The sequence below is a fragment of the Scleropages formosus genome, chromosome 11 (assembly GCF_900964775.1).
Source record: "Scleropages formosus chromosome 11, fSclFor1.1, whole genome shotgun sequence".
Taxonomy (NCBI): Eukaryota; Metazoa; Chordata; class Actinopteri; order Osteoglossiformes; family Osteoglossidae; genus Scleropages; species Scleropages formosus.
This window is the reverse complement of record NC_041816.1, coordinates 7,059,604-7,081,546: the sequence shown is the minus strand read 5'-3', so window position 1 is coordinate 7,081,546 and position 21,943 is coordinate 7,059,604. Positions and strand designations below refer to the sequence as shown.

General features: G+C 38.9%; 1 protein-coding gene across 1 annotated transcript; it reads right to left on the bottom strand.

Moving 5' to 3' along the window:
- Window positions 1-742: 742 nt before the first annotated feature.
- Window positions 743-21,509, bottom strand: terb1 (telomere repeat binding bouquet formation protein 1). The gene is made up of 20 exons (XM_029256340.1): window positions 21,008-21,509; window positions 20,722-20,786; window positions 19,448-19,558; window positions 18,562-18,690; window positions 17,939-18,067; window positions 17,344-17,404; window positions 17,113-17,228; window positions 16,155-16,283; window positions 13,612-13,764; window positions 13,204-13,335; window positions 11,612-11,737; window positions 11,152-11,327; window positions 9,920-10,246; window positions 9,290-9,561; window positions 8,625-8,728; window positions 7,756-7,926; window positions 6,131-6,172; window positions 2,382-2,461; window positions 1,866-2,045; window positions 743-757 (listed from the first exon to the last, which is right to left on the bottom strand). Exons 2-20 carry the CDS (start codon window positions 20,768-20,770, stop codon window positions 743-745), a joined length of 2,502 nt encoding a protein of 833 aa, XP_029112173.1. The 5' UTR covers window positions 20,771-20,786; window positions 21,008-21,509.
- Between the last annotated feature and the right edge of the window lie 434 nt (window positions 21,510-21,943).

Genomic DNA, 21,943 nt, shown 5'->3' with positions numbered 1-21,943 from the left:
CCAGAGCCTACCCAGCAATGCAGGGCGTAAGGCCGGAGGGGGAGGGGACACACCCAGGACGGGACACCAGTCCGTCGCAAGGCACCCCAAGCAGGACTTGAACCCCAGACCAACCGGAGAGCAGGACCGTGGTCCAACCCACTGCACCATCGCACCTCCCATTTTAGCGACCAACCAAACAAATATAAATTTCATATACAGTGCGTTACTTCAACTGTTAAAATAAATAAATAAATGTTTGTCATGTGACAAGCCATAAAAAATACCTGAATGGTGGTGTTACAAGTAGTTTCAGGTCACTAAAGAAAAAGAAATCCTTAAATTTACAATTAAAATGGCAAAATCAGAGGCTTGGGTGTTCATGTTAAACAACCTAGAGAACTTAACATTTGTAGAATCTGTTGCATACCTACACTACTGAATGATAAAGTTTTACTTAGTGAAATATAATGTCATTTAAAAGTGAACCAATGGAAATACACATGCACGAATGCACAACCACTTGTGGACCAAATTGGAAAGAAAGTGGGGGAGGGTTCAGCATTCTTTCTGGAAGAAGGGGCCTTTTGGGGGAAGGCTGAAAGGACAACCTCTATGATGTAGCTCAGGGAAAGACTTTAATGACAAAAGAGAAACTCAACACAGTCTGAAAATCCTAGTACCACAGAGGGATTAAGTTCTATGAGAAAATTAAGACATTTAAAATTAGAAAGACACAAAGTTTAATTTATTACAGTCTGCTTCAAACCGCAATGCTCTAGGAAAAGAAATATGGAGGATTTGGCCTGAGATATTGCACGCATGTAGCCCACCATATACTTGCATAACAGTAATACTGACGTACCAGAGTTTTAATTAATTATGAAAAAGGATGCTCATTTCAAAGAATAGCCACATTTGTCTTCAGACGTTATCAAGTGTCATAGACTTGGCACTGTGTCAAGCTGCCTGAAACACTCATAAATACTACTAGGAGGTTAAGGCAATCCAGTAGATTTATGAAAGGATTGCCTCTTAGTTCTTGGAGGGGGATGGGTAAAACAAGCAGTCCAGGTCTTTACTTTGTCTAAGTTTGACATAAAGGTCTTTAATGTGCATGGGAAAAAGTAAACCTTGTTGATGCTCACATTACTCTCACTTCAATTTAGTAAAAATCAAAGTCATAATTCTGCCAAGAGTTATAAAATTTGGCATCTTATTCTGAACACTACATTAATTTTTCATCAGATTATTATAATTTGATTTAAATCAAAAGTACCAAAAAGCATGTGGAAAGTACAATTTTTTTCTATTAATTACAACTGCATCACCTCTACCCATATCTAACAAATTATAGTCAATGCAATTTAAACAATTCACAATATGTAAATAACAATGTAAAAATGGACATCTTTGCCTATGCATATTTAAAAAATTACTTACAAAATAATTAAACAATCACTAAATTACATTCAGTATTTGTTGTATTCTTGGAGAAGCGATGATGGATGCATAGTTTATCAGCCTTCTGCAAAATAAGAATAAAAGAGCAAACACATCTAAGGGTTAAGGTTAAATAGCACTACTACAGGCAATGCCATCTTCCCCTTTATTAAGGAAAAACAATCCTTAGCAGTATCATAAAAAGGCCAGCCTGCCTCCTCTGTCATACTTGGAAAAAGGTTAAATTAATTCTGTCAGACAACCTTTATGAATATTTGGTGAAGGAACCATAAAAAACTCATAAAAGTCTCCAGCAGTTGTGTAACCAAGGACCCAGTTTAAAAGACAATATTAAAATTTAATCACTCTTTCCTACTTTCTGAGCTATTACTTTGAAACAAAAACAAAACAAAACAGAACAAACACCCAGAAGGGGGCCTTGCCTGTAAGCGGTGGTACTTCTTTGCCAAATCCACGTTAGTTCGGCCGGTCTGGAAAGGGTAAGACCACAGTATGCAGTTCCAAGATGGTCCCAGTTTCCTCACTCCATCTAGTAAGTACTGAACTTCTTCCTGTGTAAAGTTCTTCCTCTCTCTACGTTGGACCACACTGGATTTAGGGTTCTGGGAGCAGAGAGGGGCATCCACTTGTTACACTGTACTGTTACATTTGTTTCATTTATCTGTACTGTTCTAGTGGCTGTAGACCTAATCCATGTATATATATGATAAACAACTGGCTAAAACTGGATAATTTCACAGGCAATAAAGTCTTTTGCATGAATTACAAAAAAGGGTGCTCAAATTAGACTGAAATGTTCTTTTTGATTTAATAACAAAAGTATTTTTATCCAAAAAAAGTCTTTGGTCTCAAACATGAATAATATACATTTTAAACACTGGCCATAAAAGTCAAGCAAATCTGCCGAAAAAACACTGAACAATACTTTTTTTTTTTACATGCAACAAGAAGCCATCCTCACGCTCGCTTTCCTTTTCTTTTTTGACATAAACTTCTTCACTCTGGTAAGGTCTGCTGTCTGCATTTGAAAGAAAAAAAAAAAAAAGTAAAATAACCAAAGATCTTTGGGGAAATCTAAATAAAACTGATATATATAAAAAAACATTGAAAGTAGCAAACATCAACTGCCCCCTCACCCTCGGCCCCAGGCTAAGCTGCAAGGTAATGGGTATATGCTGGCCACAAGCCAACTGGATCATTCATTATTTATGTAGAGTGATCAGGCTTTTGGATACAGATATGATCAAGAGTTTGTTGCCATCTCCAAAATACTATACATTGAGAGTTTGATGGTTTTTCTGTGAGTTAATGAACTCTTAATGAGTTCTCTAATTAAAAAAGCCCTTTGTCATTCATTTTACTATCAGAAGTTTTTTCTTGGAAGTCTCCAGGCAACAATGGAAATATGTTTCACGAAATGAATGTTGCAAAACCATTATATTATTATTCTGCATCATTTACAAGAGTAATATTTATCTGAGGAAACACAAATGGCATCTAAGGAATTTCAATCTGATCACAGTGGCAATTAAAATCCATATTGATTTCTATGTTTGTGTAATGGCCATGCAAGGCCAGTAGACTTCCTTTGCATAATACATACAATGCCAAGACTGACAGAACAGGGCTGCAACCCCCAAAGCCATAACATAGCCAAGGGGCAGGCACCTCAGCATGAAGTCCTTAACATAGGGACAAGGCTTTTGTCACCACACCCAGCCCCCATCTTAGCTGTCAGCATGAAGAGAGGAAAAATAATTTCTTAACAGACACTGAATTATTTTGGGCCAAGAATCCAGAAACTAGTTTCCTTACCTCCCTCTTACCTCAAAATCAAAAAAGAAGTTATGTAGGACCGAGATCCTTTTGTGAATTGATTTCATGCATTACACTTCTGTTTCCTTCTTTGTTCACTCTGTTTATAAGATCAGGCTTTTTTGAGAACCCTAGTGAAACCAGACCACCTGCTCCCCTTGGACCCCACAAGAAAGGCAAAACAAATGGCCATGGCTGATTATACATAACGGTCATACACAAAAACAATCTGCTTATATCTACCTCAAATTCTTTATACATTACAATCCACCACTTTTTCTGCAGCAGCTACACAAAACTGTGAATAAAAGCAAATACAGTGTGTTGGTCTGCTGACAGGGATTTAAAAAAAATCAGTATAGCTAAATGACCTTGCTCAATTCCAGGTCATCAACAGGGCTGTGAAAAGAGACCACATGAGCATTTCTTGTAAGCTTTTATGCAGCTACTTGTGTGATGAACATTGGTGCATATGGTGAAGGAAACAAAGTAACCGTACTTATGAATCACACATCTACAGCTACACATCTCTCTTTCTCCTAATGTAATGCACAAACTGTATTTTCTATGAGATGTACGTCACTTTGGAGAAAAGCGTCTGCTAAATCAATAAATGTAAATGTAAATTTAATGAGCAGTCATAATTACCTGCTCTACAAAAGTGAGAACACTTTAAAAAGATTGGCAACTGCATAGAAAAGTAGGCCAATAGTTAACATTTCATCAATATATTTCACAAATACTATAAGATGTCATATGAAGATGGGAAGAAGTTTCGTCAAAGTCACTCTCATTACAATTTTTGTCTGGGACTCATGACTACTAGCATGACTACTGTCTACAATAAAATTGGAATACAGCACTGCATCTACCACTCCTTCAAACACAGCCTACAATTTTTTTCTGGATATCATAATATAGAAAACTTGTCCAGACTAAGATTTCTAGCATTACAAAGTAAAACACTGTAATAGAATAATTGTAATGTATGTCAAAACAAATTCAGAATGCAGTTCATAAAGAAAACTATAATTCAGTATTCTAAATTTGTATTTCAATTTTCAATATTAAATATTCACTTTTCACACATATTGAAAACTAAAAGGGATTTGATACTGTCTATGAAAATGCAAGAGTAAGATTCTGGCACTAATTTAATTTCCTGGCTCTAATTGCATTCTGTGTCTAAATAAAAATAGAATAACAAAGCATTATGAGGTTTCACATTTTATTGCTCTATATTTTCAACCTGACAGTTATTCTTTAAAGCGTGGGTATTTGTGGAAGGGAGTGCAATTGCAGTTGTAATTGCAAATGTAGTTTGGATATTAGAATTAGCTAAATCAGTGGTAAAATGGCACACAGTGTGTTGCTAAATTGGTCAGAGTTTATCCATTGAGCAGAGACAAAAATTATATCATCAGCTAAGCATTTGTCAGACACTTTTGTAACAGTCCCATAAGATGTAGCAAGGAACTATTTATAATTACTGAAAATTATCAGTACATGAAATTAATGCTTCAAATGCACAAGCAACCAAAACAATATAGAGTACCATTAATCTAAATTGGTGTAAATCTACACACAGTGACCTTGGGCTTTACAACTGAAATGGAGACACTGCCAAATAACAACCCTTGGTTACTTAAAAGAAATGTGGAAGAGGCTGTCATAGTGAATTATTTATAAATTAAATGAGATGGTGGAAGGCTACAGAGTGGATGAAGAGAGAGGACATTTTAAGGGGAGCAGCTCAAAAGGCACAGTGAAAGGGAGAGAAGGAATTAGTAGAGAGTGAGAAGAATAGGGAGGCTGATGTAGCAGAAAAGAATCAGAATCAGAACGAGCTTTATTGCCAAGTATGTTCACACATACAAGGAATTTGTCTTGGTGACAGGAACTTCCACAGCACAGACAGAATGACAGTGGCAAGATAGATGAGAAGATAGAGTATGTGAATAAGGGATGAAAAATATATAAAAAGGAATAAAGGAATGAAGAAGGAGGAGAAAAGAGTGGACGGTGAGTCCGGGAAGTAGGAAGAGAAGGTGCAACACTGAGTCACGTGTAGAAGTGAGGGAGAAAACCCAGTAAGAGAAGGAGGGAAAAGGAAAAGAAGGAAAGGTAGGGGTGGGACAAGTGAGTGAAAGGGTTGTAAATTGTGAAAGGAAGCGGAAAGTAGTGTAAAAGAGCACAGGGAACCAGAAAAACACGAACTCTCTGTTGCATTAGTACAGTACTGATTTTGTAGAAAATTAAAACAAGTAACAATAATAATACTCACTCTGGATGTAACAGAACCCATAACCATCGTACAATACCAATACCCCTACCCATCAAACAGCAATAGTGCAGATAGCCAGCGACACGCATACACACAAACAAAATGCATAAACAAGCACAAGACTGCATTCAAAAGCTGGATACCCACACACAACCACTGCTAATGGAAAGGTCCTAGGAGCTATGACAAGTTCTTACAGACAGATTAATCTAGCTGTCTATCGTCACCCTCAGCAGTGTGATAGATGAAAGTCCCTTGTGTTTTTGTTCTGGAAACTGGCTTGGGGCCCAGCTGTGCTTCTGGCATACAGAACAGAAAAACATTCCTGTCCTGAAGGACCACATTCCAAAATCCCTCACTGGCAGACTCCATCAGACTTAGGTTAAGACAAGCCACAAACGACCATATACAGTTTGTGTGATATCAGCAGCTGATAGTGGCATCCTTATTACAAATATGGAGCACAATGCCATATATCCCGGAGTAGAAGATCCCTTTTCAATACATTACTGGCTTACTTGGTCTAATAAAACCAAGATTATGTTTCCAAATAAAAAAGTAATGGAAGAAAATGATGTCAAAAACTACCTTCAGTTTTCTGAGGTCTCTTAACAGGAGTCAAAGATATCCCTGGAAAAATAGAGGAAAAAGAGACAGAACTTCATAAATCAAATGTTAAAAAATAGGACATCACATGGCAGAACAAGAGCATTTAGAAATAGGTGCGATATCTAAAATGGAGAACATTACACCATGTGTCTGTGTTCTTGCTGACATTAGTCTGGAAGCTCTTTGGAGAATCTCCGTTGTGTAGTGGTGTCAGGCTAAGGTCTGAAAGATCAGACAAGTAAAAGGCGTAGTGATAAAACTTATATGACAGAAAGCACCAAGTATCTTTCTTGTAAATGGCACAAATGTAAAGGGGGTGCTCTGGCAGGTAGCTTGGCTGTTGCAGGTTCCCTCAATAAGGAAGCTTTCCAGGGGAAAAAAAAATCTCATCCAGGTGCAAGGATGTACTTGATACCTCAAAAAAGCATTAATGGATTACACACAAGAATTCATGATCACGTGGACAATGTAGCGCTACAATGTACATTTGCGAGGGGATTTTTAAATTACATTCAGAGGAGTTGCTCTTTGGCTTCAATACAAAATCTAGTCTTATAACATTTTAATATTTTATATCTGATGCTGGGTGAAACCCGCCCCAACCATAAGAGGAGAAAAAACTCAAATACGGGGCAGGAGCGAGTGACTAAAGGATCATTGAAAGCTGATTACATGTTTCCACAAGAAAAACAGTATTACAAGAGAACCTGGTGTCTAGTTAATTACTTATTTGTTGCTTGGTTGACCCTTCTATCCAAAGCAACTTCCAGAACTTTACGAATTTATTTATACATACCGTTTTTACTTAGGGTAAGTACTTACCAAATGCTAAAGTGTTTTACAGCAGTGAGCAGTCATAGGACCTGAACCTGGAACCTTCAATTTTCATCTTAACTGCTACACTAGCTGCTGCTCCACTGCCATGGGCCATGAGCTGCATGTCCTCAAAACAATGTTTGGTTTGATCAGAACAAAATGACCTTGAAATCTGCAGTGTCTGCAGATATCTAAAGTTTAACTTCTCCAGTTCTCAGTGATTATACCATGTGCCTGTAATAGCAGTCCAAATCTCTACTATAACATATTGCCACAAAAATCACCTAAAACCTATTTTTATATTTAAGATATTGTACGAAGCTTTACATGTTTTAGCCAGGAATGCTGGCCCAGTGAGGTCCCTGGGAAAAGTTTCCAACAGTACTGATATGAACACATTATTAAACCAACACTCACATAAGCAAAACTAATCTTAGAAAGAACATAAATACATTAAAAATACATCAAGTGCAAAGAATTTCTTGTTCCTAAGATTGGTATATCTAATTCCATGACACTCCAAAAGTGTCAAGCCAATATTATTTTTCTCCTTAAAGTAAGCTGTATACAGAAAATAGAAGAAAAACCAATGGCTGTCACTGACATTCACGAACCTTGTGTAAATTTACCCTGGCAGGACATGCTAATCAAGATTAGTATGTTCTTTCAGTGCCTTGGAGTTTTAAATAGGGGAAGCATCTACAGCTACCAGAGGCAGACAGGGGAAAGAACCTATGAACTATGAACCTCCCCATGAGGCTGACAGCCATAGCCCTGGAGTCCCTTACATCTACAGTCCTTGGAAGCACTCCACTCTTCCCTGATCACTTTCTGGCCAGCTCTTCTGAAGCGGTCCTCTGCCTCCATCAGGACCGTGTGTCTGTCACACTTGTGCTGGCAGGAGCGGAGGATCCGAGAAATGTTCCTGCTGTTTATTGGGGACAGGCCCACTGTACAGCCTATCGGGAAAGAAGCAGATAAAGGGTCTTGCTGCACTTTCCACCACAAAACAAACCTGAAAAAGTAGGACCAGTGCTTTTAGTCTGAAGGGGCACTAACTAAATATTTAATAATACTGTTTCATTGTACTGCTTAGTTTTGTCAGATTCAGTACCCTCAGTTGCTTATCTATGTATTTTATTTACCGAAACCTATTTGACACCCCAAAGGGATATGAAGTTTAAAGCTACACAATAGAACTCTAAGCAGAAATCAAAAATGGCCCACATTACATCAGTGGTTGTTTCATCTAGTCAGCTACCAGGTAACTTTTATCCTGTCTCCTGCCCTCTGGGTCTATATTTAATACATTCATTTCAGATCCATCTGTGGTGCAATGCATCACCTTTTCTGTCTGGATTTTCTTTTCCCCCAGAGAGTTTGCCATCGGACAGGAGTATTTATACTTACAGTAACAAACAGATCTTTGTTTTTCAGACGAGACGCTTAACACAACACAAGAAACCATCTAAAACTCATTAACTGGTTATTTAGACCAATCAAGTTTTCAGAAAAAATATAGCAGTTTGTGAATTAAATCAAAGCTGTATGGTTATTTCAATTTTTTATGAATAGCTGAAGAATCAAATGTATTTACTGAGAAAGCATTTTTATGAAAGATTTTAAAAAATTTTGTAATTTTTCTTTTATGACCAACCTGAGCATCTAAAGGAGATCCGTGATTTCAGTTTTGCTGAAGTTTTCGGTAAACTATTGAGTTCGCTGTTAATTCTTTTCCAAGAATGAGCAGGAAAACCACATCTAGCCAATGACAGAAACTATTATAAGCCCAAAAGAATTTGACATTACCTATCAGTCACACAAACTGGATGGGCCCCTTCAAGAGAGGTATAACATAGATTGATGCAGAAAAACCCAATTAATCTCGTGACTGGAGGGTCTGTCTGCTATGGTCATCTGATGTTTCAGTTAGCTTTGTAAGATTTTCTTCCCTTGGATTGGTCCCTCAACACACTGTCACCACTCAAATTGTCAAGACTTAACCTGACCTCTTGTATTCCTTTTAAGGGAATGATTTCATTAAAGGGCACCACTGAAACTGATGGTAGATGGTGTGGCACCTGAGAGCTGTTGGTGACACAAAGGTGTTTGACAATAATACTAGAAGGCATTCTGTCACAGTGCAATGTGTGCTGGTTTTTGGAGAAGTATGCAAGACATTTCTATATGATGATTGTTCCTTGCTTGCTGCGGAAACAGAAGCATAGAGAATTTGAAGTTGCAGGTAAGAAATAACTGTTGCATTAGCAGGGACCTGTGATCAGTTCCACTGCAATATGATTGTAGGATTTTTCAGGATACCTCACGGCTCTGGTAGCTGGAGCACTTGCTAGTTCTGGATCTCTAGTAGTTCTTGTATCTTGGAGGGTCAAGGCTTTGGTTGCTCTGTAGATGGAACAGGTGATGCCATCCTGTTTGTTGGAATTCCCTTGTGGTCTGGAGGTGGAGCTGCAACCAGCTTGGTCTGGCTTGTGTAGCAATAGCCCAACCCCATCTCCATCTTTTTCTCCACATGGTGATATCACTTTTCCCAGCTCAGTAGCAGTCTGGAATATGCATCTCCTAGCAGAACACTGAACACATAGTCAACATAGGTTACACAAGCACATATGGGCACAAACACAGAACCCAAAGCTAACATGATTTTTCCACACAAACAGAGAGGCAGAAACATCCACTGGTTAACCACAGTCCCGTTAACATTCCCTTCTTTCCAGATGCAATCCTTAAAAACTTAAATTAAGTCCTATTATTTCAAATTGTTTCTGTGCTAATGAGGTGACCAAATCTCATGGTATAAGCTGATCCATGAATAGACAAGAAGGAGCACACGTACGTGTGAAATCCCACATGATAGGACTGAGACTAGAGAAACTTAATTTACACCTAAGAAACTTGTGTGAAAGCAAAAAGCTTTGTGTGCTGACTTACCGCATTATCTTCACAATGGTCCTGGATTCTATGGCTGTCCCCACTCAGTCTAATTTCAGAAGGAACTGGCTTGTCCTTGGTCAGTTCACAGTGCTTGAAAGAGCTTACACTCCATTTCTGGCTGTTCCTCCAAGCCTCGTGCCGGCCTACCACTTTTCGGCACGGAGTGCCTTCCCAGAACTGAGCACTTGAATTCACAGGAGGTGACAGTAGCAGCAGATCTCCCTCTCCCATGTCTCTGGCCACCCTGTACTGTGCAGGATCATACCTCTTATCTGTGGAATTTGCCAGGTTCCTCTCCTCCTCACCAATACTTCCCTGGAAGTCCTGACCACAGCAGCAAGAGGACAGTGCTCATTTGCGAACTCATAACTAACTAAGGTTTCTTGGACAAACTTCTGTTCATTCTCACCTTGTCAAACCTTATTCTTTTCATAGGGCACAATAGAAACTGAGATTAATAACACACTGCATCTAGACTTAGTAAGTGCTTCCCTAAAAATAGTCTGCACTACAAGAATTTTTGTGTAACAGTTTAAAAACAAAATTGAAACTACAAATGGAAAATAATCAGGGAAGTTTGCAGGAAGGGGGGAATACATTTACATTTTTTATTTAGCAGATGCTTTTCTCCAAAAGCGACTACCAATGAACTCTATGTAGTGTTATCAGCCCACACACCTTATTCACCAAGGTGACTTACACTGCTAGATACACTACTTACAATGAGTCACTCATTCATACATCAGTGGAACACATTCTCTCTGTGTCATTCACACACTATGGGGGACCTGAAGAGCATGTCTTTGGACTGTGGGAGGAAACCCATGCAAACATAGGGAGAACATGCAAACTCCACACAGACTGAGAGGGGATCAAACCCACACCCTCTCACACCACCCAGGTGCTGTGAGACAGCACCGCTACTTGCTGTGTCAGCGTGCTGCCCGAATAAAGTGTCAAGTAACACAGATGCTAGTTACTGGCAAGCACAAGTTGGTGGAAAACATTGACTGTTTAATATTTAAACTGTGGAATGACAAACAGTTTCACACAGACAGGAAAACTTGTGTGACTCAGTGATGCTAAATGACATTTCCTTAAACTGCAAAATGATGCACCTTTTCTGCTTTACTTTAAAGGTAGTTCTGGCAGTGGCCCACCTTAGCTAACAAAGACGTCGTGTACTGACATCAGTTTACACTAAACCTTTTTTAGTTCAGGCACCTCACCCCAGCCAGCGCTCTCTCCAGCCGGTTTATCCTCTGAAGCATTTCATTTGAAAAACTCCAGTAACTTTCCATGTTGCAGGAAGGTGCAAAATGCTGCTGGGGTTCGGAGGAGGTTCGGAAGTTGATGGGCTCATAACAGGAAGGGCTGCTTTCACTGGCCACACCTAAGGTCTTGACTTCACAGGGAGGACAACTAACTCATTTGATTGTCTCTAGAATAGACCTATTCTGTTGATTAGGGCAAAGTGTACCCTTTGTATATATTAACCATTCACAAAGCTGCACAATTTCTACAATGTGTTTTGTTGTTGGACAAACCAGAGCTAAAAAAATCAAGAGTTTTATGTCATCCAGGAGTAAAAGAGCACATGCATACTTTTCCTACAGTCACACCAAACCATGGAATATATTACACAGTACATAAAACAGATACAGAAAGAGAATTAGAATCCTTTCTCACTCTTCTGCTCACAGGTGTGGAGCACAAAGATGACAGCCCTTTTCAGTTCCTCATCCTGGGACTCAGCCAGCAGGTTGATCATTTTGGACAGACCACCTCCCTGCAGGAGGTGCTGCTGATGGACCTCTATGACAGAGAGAACACAAGACAAGCTTGGCAAGGCACTGCAGAACACCACCAATCAAACAGATGGGCACCTCACTGTGGCAAGCAGCAGCCTGGACCACACCCAAATCTTGAACAGACATCATAACCCAGAAAAGGACTTGTCAGGTGGAAATAAGCATCAGGTATTACCAACTGACCTTTACAGATACTCCCTTTAAAAAAAGATTTTTTGGGTCTATACAGAACAACATTACATAAGATAGTTTAGATTATCTGCTTTTTATTGTATGTACTGAAGTTAATAGGCATTCTTTCTATACAGTATTGTGGGTCAAAAGTACAATAAAACCAAGCCTACCTTTTACTCATCCTCATGTCTTTTCTTTACTTGGACCAGACACTAAGGTATGGCATACTCACAGTTTAAGGGATGAAGGGATAACATGTGTTCTGACTGACACACAGAGGAGTTAAGCCAATGGCTCTCTTTTGACAACATAATTTTTTTGAGATGTCGGTTTCTATTTAATTTACCAAAAGCCAATGTGCTACTAACTCTTCCTCACATATAGACATCGCTAAACTAAATCAATAAGCACTAATGTTGTAAATACTGATACAAGAATTAGGTCAATAAGAATCAAGCACTTAATGTTTACATTAGTTTTACAATATACACCCTTGTATGAATTACCTCACACTATTTTACTTTTCTCCAATGTCTAAACCATTTACTCAGCAATTCCTATTCTCAGATGAAACATCCAGAGCTCTAACTCCTAAGTGAAGTGCTATTAATACACAAGACAAGACAGCATAACAGTATAATCCTGCATATGATCTCTGATGTCTGTGATTCTGACCTGTGCTGCTTCCATGAAGAAATCTGGGTGAGTTACCATAGAGCTTAACAATAAACACACACACACTACAAACAGTTCTGTTTGAAGAAAATTTTCAAAATAATCAACTTGCCCCAAAAAGAAAACAGAATAAAATTAAAAATTACATAAATGTTGCTAACAAACTGCGTTTTGTCAAAAAAGTCCACCTGTAGTTTAAGATCCAAACCTATTGTTATCGCATCTTGCTGATATAGTGATATAATCACTTCTTGCCATTTATACAAACACTCTTAAATACAAAAGGCAGAAATTCTGTCATGCTCTGCTGTGTCATTTTGACCCTTGGCTGTGTATGACACATCAAACCAAGAGATAAACTGTTTAGTTACTCAGAAATCCCACAGTAAGGGCAGAGGTTAAGGTTTTGTAGAGGCATACCAAAAGTGACCCTGGTATTGTGCCTGTGAGAAAGGAATCTAAGCTGAATGTCTTTCCAAGAAAATATCTGAGCATATATGGACAGTCTTCAGTTTTAAGGGATGTTTATTGCTTTGGATACAAGTGTGCTGACATTTATTAATCTAATCTGTGTACCTTAATTGTGACTCCTTAATTCAAATGGGTGTCCACATGACTCACCACTAGCTTCGGTGCAGTGGCTCAGTGTGAGTATGATGCAAAGCTGGTCAGCTGTGCTCACGGTGGGGCATGAGAGCAACATGAGGAGACTGGACACCAGGTGATGCTCAGCCAAGCCTGCAGCTAGAGGAGCTAAGGAAGGAGAGACAGCAGACAACATGGGAAGGTTAAGAGCATCCACTGGTGACTGAATCTTTCTCATGTGTTGTTCCTTAACCTTTCCAAAAACCATTGTACTTTGATCCCCACCAACCTAATAAGACATGACAGACCTTGTGCCAAGCGCTGCTGTTTCTCACTTGTCGCAAGGCTGTCACTGGCTCAGCCAAAGCTGGATTTACAGTTCTGCCACCAGCAGGGCAGCACAGTGTCCCAATGTGACCCCCCTGACACACGGCAATGACTCACCATTGTCCCCTAAACACGCGCACAGAGCCCTGGTCATGGTGATGGCTGCCTTGAATGCAGAGCGTTCTATGCTAGACTCAATGGCTAGCCTTGCCACACATTGGGCTAGCATGCTCAGACCCCCTACTGAGGCAAAATAGTCCTGAGCAATAGCTACACAGAGGAGGAAAGAGGAAAGACATGATATAGATCATATTATACAAGCACACAACAAACGGCTCAGAGTCACTCAAGGCTTCAAAGTTACTCTTACATATGCATCACAGCAGACAAAATGCGGAGAAACCAGAAAAATTAAAAATCTGTTATGTTAAAGCATTGTAGCCTCAAACCATTGTGTCAAAAAGAGCTATGAGGATTCTTGAAATTAAATAACATTACATCATTTGATTGTTTTAAAACATTGAATGGAATCTCAAAACAGCAAAAATGTTACTTGTGCATCCTAGAATGAGAAATCCGTTCAAATAAAGTATTTAATTTCATTATCCGACATTGCATCTGGACTACAATTGGCTGACTTTAGACACCAATGAATCTGCAAAGTCCAAATTAAAGTGTATCAAAGTGGATTTGCTGGTCTATCTGTGAATTACAAACTTAAATGTAAAATGCAGTTTTGTCGCTAATGACATGCACTAAGGTCTATTTCAATGGTAATCCCCAAACATTACATGGTAAAGATAAGACTCATTATCTAATGTACACAGTAGTCATTTTGATACCATTTGTTCAATAGCTCTATTTACCAATGATGTTTTAACTAGTTACTAAAGTCCCCTCATCAACATACATTTCAAATTCATAACATAAAAACAGTACTTGTAAATAATCTTATATGCTATTTAGTCTTCAGAATGCAGGCAAAGATATATTACAGAGAATAGCACTGAGTAAATAAAACTGACAAACTAAGATAAAGCAAAGCTCAAGTAAAACATGAGTGTGAAGGTAAAATAAACTGGGTGTTCACCAGTAATCCAATTATTAAAACTGAAACAACAGGTAACTTGGCGTCTTTTTTTACATATGAGAGGTGATTAATGAAGTAACTCAATATTTAATCGACTGAAAATTGCCGAATACCCAGTGGCACAGCCAATCTACTGACGTGTAAAATCAGTGATTCGTGCTAAACATGGATTTCAGTGTTGTACGTAAGAACAGCAGATACAAGTTGGACAGGCAGTGCTTCATATTTTAACAGTTCAGTGGTTAAAAGGGTGTCAACACTGGTTTCATACAGCAATAAGTAGAGTGATATGAAGGTGGGCTGAATATCTGGACATCAGCCAGTGAAAACATCCCTTCTGGTTGTTGCCAAGCACTTGCAGACCCCCCACTCCTCCCGCCCAAGCAGTTTTCCAGTTCTGCCCATAAAAGCTCATCTTTGTTTCAACCTTCTGCAGTGTCAGTACTTTGGCCTGGCAGATTGATTTTGCATTAAGTAGCTGACCGGCAGAAAACGCCACCACTTCGCCCTTTGTTCAACCCTCTCTGCACTAGGCGATAAAGCAGCTCTATAACACAAGATGCTACAGAGGACTTGACAAAGCTCAACTAAAGCCCAGACACATGCAACAGGAGGAGGATGGAAGAAATGGGGCTCCTTGCTGAAAGCCTAAGATGGCTGCCAACACTGTCTGTACTGTGTCAGACAAATTAAGTAACACAGGAATAGAAAGACCAGTACCTTTATGTAATCTGAAAATGTCCTGTGTTGCAATTTATGGTTGCACAAACTTGTATATGCTATGTCAAAAGCATTGCTGAGTTTGTCATCCAAAAGATCAGGAAGTGACTGACACAAGTTTCAACATCACATTTTAGTTCTCTAAAAAAAATGTGTAAATATTACCATTGCTGGACATTACCTCATACTTCTGTGTACAAGTGTATCACTGAAGACAACTGAATAATTCAAGTAAGGGCTTGTAGTCTTCCATAATCAACAGGGCAACCCTTAGTTGGCTGCACCAAATGCATGATTGATCACTGGCACGAATACACAGCGAAAACAACAGGCACCTGCGTCATGAGTGCAAAGGCAGTGCCTGTCACACACCGTCTCATCCAATCTCTTCATCAAGATGCATCTGACTTGATGTAATCTGGCATTCTGGTGTTCATGGGAGGTGTGCTGTTAGATGGAAGGATTCAGGCAATGCAAGAGTGTGCCTACAAATGAAATTAATGTATAGAACACCTATATATAGAATGTACATATGCATAGAGCTTAAACTTGGTGTCAAAAAATAGTACACCATCCTACTCATTCACAGTAATTTTCTAACATGGCAATGTTTAGTCTGAGCATGACAAAGACCTGAAAAGGGAACTGATCTATTTCTCTCACTGTGCCCATGAGAATTTAGGCACCATGTACCCTACAGGCTAATGGCACCGAACAGAAAGCTGCTGGCTGAAGTTTGTGCAGGGCCCCAGAATTTTTACCCTTGAGAATAATGTTTTTATATAAAGGCTCAAATGAAATATTCAGGTAAGCCATGTACAAAAAAATGTTTTCTGTTTGACCTACTCACAGTGACTGGCAACGGCCATTGTTATGAAAGAACAGATAGGTTGTATCACATCATTCCTTGATTGTCCAAAGTTCTGCAGCCACAGTTTTATGACAGGAAAGATGGACATACACATTTGCTGGTTCTCTTCTGCCAGAAGTCACAGAAAAAGAGAAATACGATTATACACAACCAAGTCACAAAATGTCTTTAGCCTCAAAGACTGAAATTAACTGCCAGTTCAGTTGAGTGAAATGCAAATCCATAGCACAAGATGTTCATGTGGACAGAAGGACACAAACTGAATATGCAGGCCTATGTGTGAACTTTACACGATCTGTCAGGCTAATTTAAAATCCTGCAGAGTATTGATGCAAACAAGCACACACACACAAGCTCAGACTTCTAGCACTATAAAAAAACACAAATTTTCAGCCTTAAGCTGCCCCACTTTGTAACATGAACACACACCCTGCAGCATCCCCATTGAAAATGGGGCAGCTCAAGCCTCTTGGACACAGCGTCAGTAAGAATACATTTCAGACAGTGATTTAAACAGGCAACCAGCAGGCTCACCGTGGTGAAAATGTGAACTCTGTCTGTTTTTAAAATTACATTAAGCAAACCAAAAAGCTATCCGTGCAACCATGTGTTTGAAGGTGTAAATTATACTGTCCAGTGTGTTACAACTAAGCACAGAGTACTACACAATTATACAAGCAGGGGGGACAACTGCAGTACTTCAAGAGTACATGAGTTCCTTTACTAAATTAATTATTTGGATAGTATGTCGTGCCATGTGGCATTTCAAGTGTAACTTGGAGACGTATGAACTGTAGGATGAAACCTCCACAATTATGGCACTTCTATGAATCCAAAACAGCACATGAACAAACCCAGGTAAACACACATACACATGTACAACAACATAAATCAACCAAACTAAATTAAAATAAATATATGCTGATGTCCACTATACCATTCTGTGGGTTATTGACACAGCCACAAATGGCACTTGATAACGAAGCCCACAGCTGATACAGCTGAGACGCCATCCTTGGTTTCTCACAGTCACTGGTGCTGGGAAAACTTGTACTTGAACGACAGAAAAGACAGCCAATTCATTACTGGTGAATTTCTGGAACACTTCTTTGCCCAAGGCAGAAGATGAATAATGAGAATACACCTTCAAGCAAGCCACACCTATTACCTGAATAGCCTTAGGAGGGCACTGACACAGCCTGAATGCCTCGCAAGTGTCTGGCCCAGTCCTGCAAATCAGAGAAGAGTGCATTTATTGATGAATGCTAAATGAACAAATGAGAATAAGAAAGCCAGGGTTGTGAAATCCAAAACTGGGTACACTAGTGAAAGACTAGAGGGCATAATGTGACATCCACAGAAGCAGGTCAAGGATGAATGTGTAGCACAGCTCAAGGCTCTGCAGTGCAGGCACACTGTGTCACTAGCAGCAGAGAGAATGGATTTCTGTTTCAACAGTTAATACAGAAGTCCAAAACAGTATATTACATTTCCATTTATTCACTTAGCAGACACTTTTCTTCAAAGTGATGCACAATTCAGAGAAAACCAAAGTGTATTTAAACAGACCAAGAGTCATACATGCAGACATGTTATTGTCAAAACACAATTTTTCAATGCTACAGTTTGCCAATGCATATTGCAGTGCTACCTGCCTATAGAAATAACAGGACACCGAGAAATACAGAAAATATACATTTGAAACAAATCAATACATTAAACAAACAATAAATTTGCCTTTAAACATGTGAAAATATCCTTACTGTTGCTGGCAACCAGTGCAGATACCATGTATACGACTGTTGCTTTGAAACTCAGTGTGAGGTCCTGAACAAGCAAATGGGCCAAGTCCGCAAAAATGCTAGCCCTGCACAGTGCTTGCTGGCAAAACACTGCACAAAAAAACAATGTATTAATGTTTTTCAATTTTTCACAAGTCACTTTCATGACAAACACATCAGATTTGAAGTTAAGTAGTCTCAAAGTGTTTCCAGTCATGTTTCAGTTCAGAAATGGGTGACAACCGATCCTGATCAGACTAAAGGATTTAGCCAGCCTTGGTTTTATTTCATTTTAAAATAATCAAATTATCAAAACTTTATCAAAAGTATGTACTAGACAGAAAATAATAAACCTGAAAACAAATATGAAAGCTGAAAGATGAAAATTTTCATCCAAACACAGCAAAGGGCGCCATCTGTTGTATTTATTTGGAATCACAACATAATACTACATGTCACTTTCAAACAAACTGTTGCAGCAAACCAGCAGAATATACTGTATATTCTTTAAAGTGTATTTTGTTTCTCAAGAAAACCAAAATACAGTTGAAAAAGTGAAAGTGAGTTTTTTATCACTGTGCTTGAGAATGAGAATTCAAACGCACCACTGCTCTCTGCTAGGGCTCCCAGCATGAACAAGGATGCTTCCTTCACGCCAGAGTGTTTGCTGGACTGGGAAAGGTTATAAACAAACTGAACGCCGCCTATCTCCTGGAAATATTCAAAGATCTCCTCTGGAAAAAGGAAACAGACAGGAGCCTTCCCAATAAACAGGACAATACAAAACACTGAAGACAGTCACAACTACGATAAATTTTGTGGCACATTTACTGGCCCCAAGAGACCCAAGAGAATGTGGCAGCTGCAGCTAGAATAATCATCTCTGAACCAGTGATATTTAATAAGATATTGGCTTTGACCCTGAATGCAATGGCAGGAATATCAATGTTCAAACTGTGTTTGAGCCTCTGGGGTACAGGATATTATTTCAGACCATTTGTGAGACAGTTGAAGTTCATCACAGCATCACTAAGTACCCAAATGCCAGTCATAATAATTTGAAAAAACACATTTGGAGCACAATAGGAGTGCAAACGTGTCTTGTGATCCAGTGAATATATTCAGATTTTGTTAACCCATTGTGAGTTTTGTGGAAAAGAAAAATCAGCAAAAAATCACAGAAATGGATGGCCAGACATAGCACTAATGTTAAATTAACTTTCAAATGCAAAAAAGTCAAAGATGTACTCGTACCACAAAAAAGAATTTTTAAAATAAAATGGTGCACAAAAATGTAGAAATGTAGTGTTGAGTTTCATTTTGAATTCAGATTAAAATGCACTAGATTATTACATTGATTTTATCAAAATTGGGAATACCCTTCCATTTATGTCAAATAAATACATCAGCTATTGTTGAAATGTTGGCTCCTCATGACGGTTGGTATACCTGGTAATAATAAATAAAAATAAGTACTTTTTAAAAGCTGACCTTTCTGTTGGCAGATGGAGGATATAGTGAGCAGAGCCTGTTTCTGTGAATCTGGACAGTTCATCTGGAATTTAAGACACTCAAGCAGCAAGTTCAGGTCTGTCTTCGCAGCTGCAATTGAAAAAAAAATCACACAACCATTACCATGTACATGAATGGTTTGGCACATATAAAGGTTCAGAGTGCTCTCACAATAATGTGCAAATATAATATACTTGGTTGATGTTCTGTGTGAGCACATGAACATACAGAACAGCCGGCTATTCTTAATTATCTATTAATATTCTTTTATTTGTCATAATCTCCCACTGGTCCACATTACGGTTACGGACAGGTGATACTGCATTCCTTACAGACTGTTAAAATAGCACCTCAAGAACAATTAGGCTGTATATACACACACACACACACACACACACACACACACACACACACACACACATTTTCAGAACCGCTTGTCCCATACAGGGTCGCGAGGAACCGGCGCCTACCCGGTAACACAGGGCGTAAGGCCGGAGGGGGAGGGGACACACCCAGGACGGGACGCCAGTCCGTCGCAAGGCACTCCAAGCGGGCCTCGAACCCCAGACCCGCCGGAGAGCAGGACTGTGGTCCAACCCACTGCGTCACCCCACCCCTGTTTCCAATTAGGCTGTAGTTGAAGTTAAATCGGTCATGACCAAAACGCCACGTTACTCCTCCAGCAGGGGGCGCTACTTTTGTACGCGTGCACAACGCATTTAATATTAACTTTAGCACATTACATACTTTTTTCAAAAAAATTAACTAGGAAAATGGTGATTCAGAAAAACATCTGCTAAGAAACTGAGTAATGTTGTGTAACACAATAACTTTCCTATGTCACAAATAGCTCAGATTTCAATAACTTATTATAATGACCCTGCCTGCTGATGATGTGCGGGGAACCGAAGCATATGAGCATTTTCGAGTAAGTCTCCGTTATGCCTTATGAAAGCTTGTCGCTTTACTGTGACGGCCATGAATTGTTTGAATAATTACAGGGAACAATCAATCTTGGCTTAAATTGCACAGTGGGTGTCAAATGGCACTATGAATAACTAAGGAAAACGCAGACTATGACTGCAGTTCTTTTTTGTGTGTGAATTTCAACACCTATCGACTAGTTATGTGGAAAAACTGTTAAGATGTAACAAAGGAATATTAAATAATTTTGTTAAAGATATGACTAGTGGCACAAGATCCTTCAACAATTCATGTTTAATTAATAACAAACAAAATAGAAGCGAATTTACCACATATTATTTCCTTCTTCGTGGCCAAAGTGTCCATCCTCCTTTTCATCACGGATTGCAGAGCACTCGGAAACACAGACAAAAAGACCTATACACTCAAAATGAGCTTTGGTTACTACTGAAATACCTTTACTGTGCCCTGAGAGTCTACGTTTCTCGAATTTGCAACTGCCAACACGAAAACAGCATCACATGTTATGTTTGCAAGCTAGCTGTCTTGACAATTTTGTTATTTATGATTCTGGTAGAAACCAGGGACCCGGCGTAAATGCTTGTTTAATTTTACCTCACAATCAATGTACGAATATTTCCGCCCAAGCCAAATTTCAGATATCATGTCAGCTACAGGTTTGGTAATAACACGGGCATATTATATACAGCTACCGAGATGGCAAGACTGCCAAATCTATCAAAATTTTCTTTCTAAAAAATCCAAATGGCTGCACATGTGTCACGTTTATGTGACGTTGACTAGATAAGAGGTTTCGCTTACAAGTTTTAACGTTTATGTACAAAGATATCAATAAATAAGGTCGATTAAACTTATTTCCTTCTCGCCTCAAGTTTTTTTGACACTCGATGTACACGTCCTCGCGCGCCTCCTTTTCCCGCCTCTCAGTTCAAGCAACCGGTTACCGCGCGCGCTACTGTGGCGCAGCCAGACATTTCCAAAAGCAGAGATACAAAATACGAATACTAGGACACTGATTAATAAAGAATTACAAATGACTTTAACAAACACTAACATAAGACGAATGTGAAAGTGACAATAAGTAATAAAAACGAAATACGACGAATGATACGGACAAGTAAAACCTTAATTTAAACATGAAAAACATGACACCGAAAACGAACACAAAAATATAACCCATGATAAAGTACTGATATGTCAAAATAGGACCAGTGAGTGACTATTGTAGCATTATTTTTAATTCATATGCTTTAATTGTATACCTTTTACCTACTGATGCTTACACGTGTAATAACTATGTGCATTTTACCATGCTCTGAGTTGCAGAAATTGAATTTCGCTGTATCATTACAATAAAGCTGAATTGAATTAAATTGTTAAGCAATAAACACCAAAATATGACCAACATGATGCTGATAATAAACACTGAAGTGTGACCATTAGGATCCTAACAAATAATTTTAAAATCTTTTTAAAGATCTTTTGAAAGATTTAAAGAAAAGACCATAAAAAAGTGACACAATGTAAGGT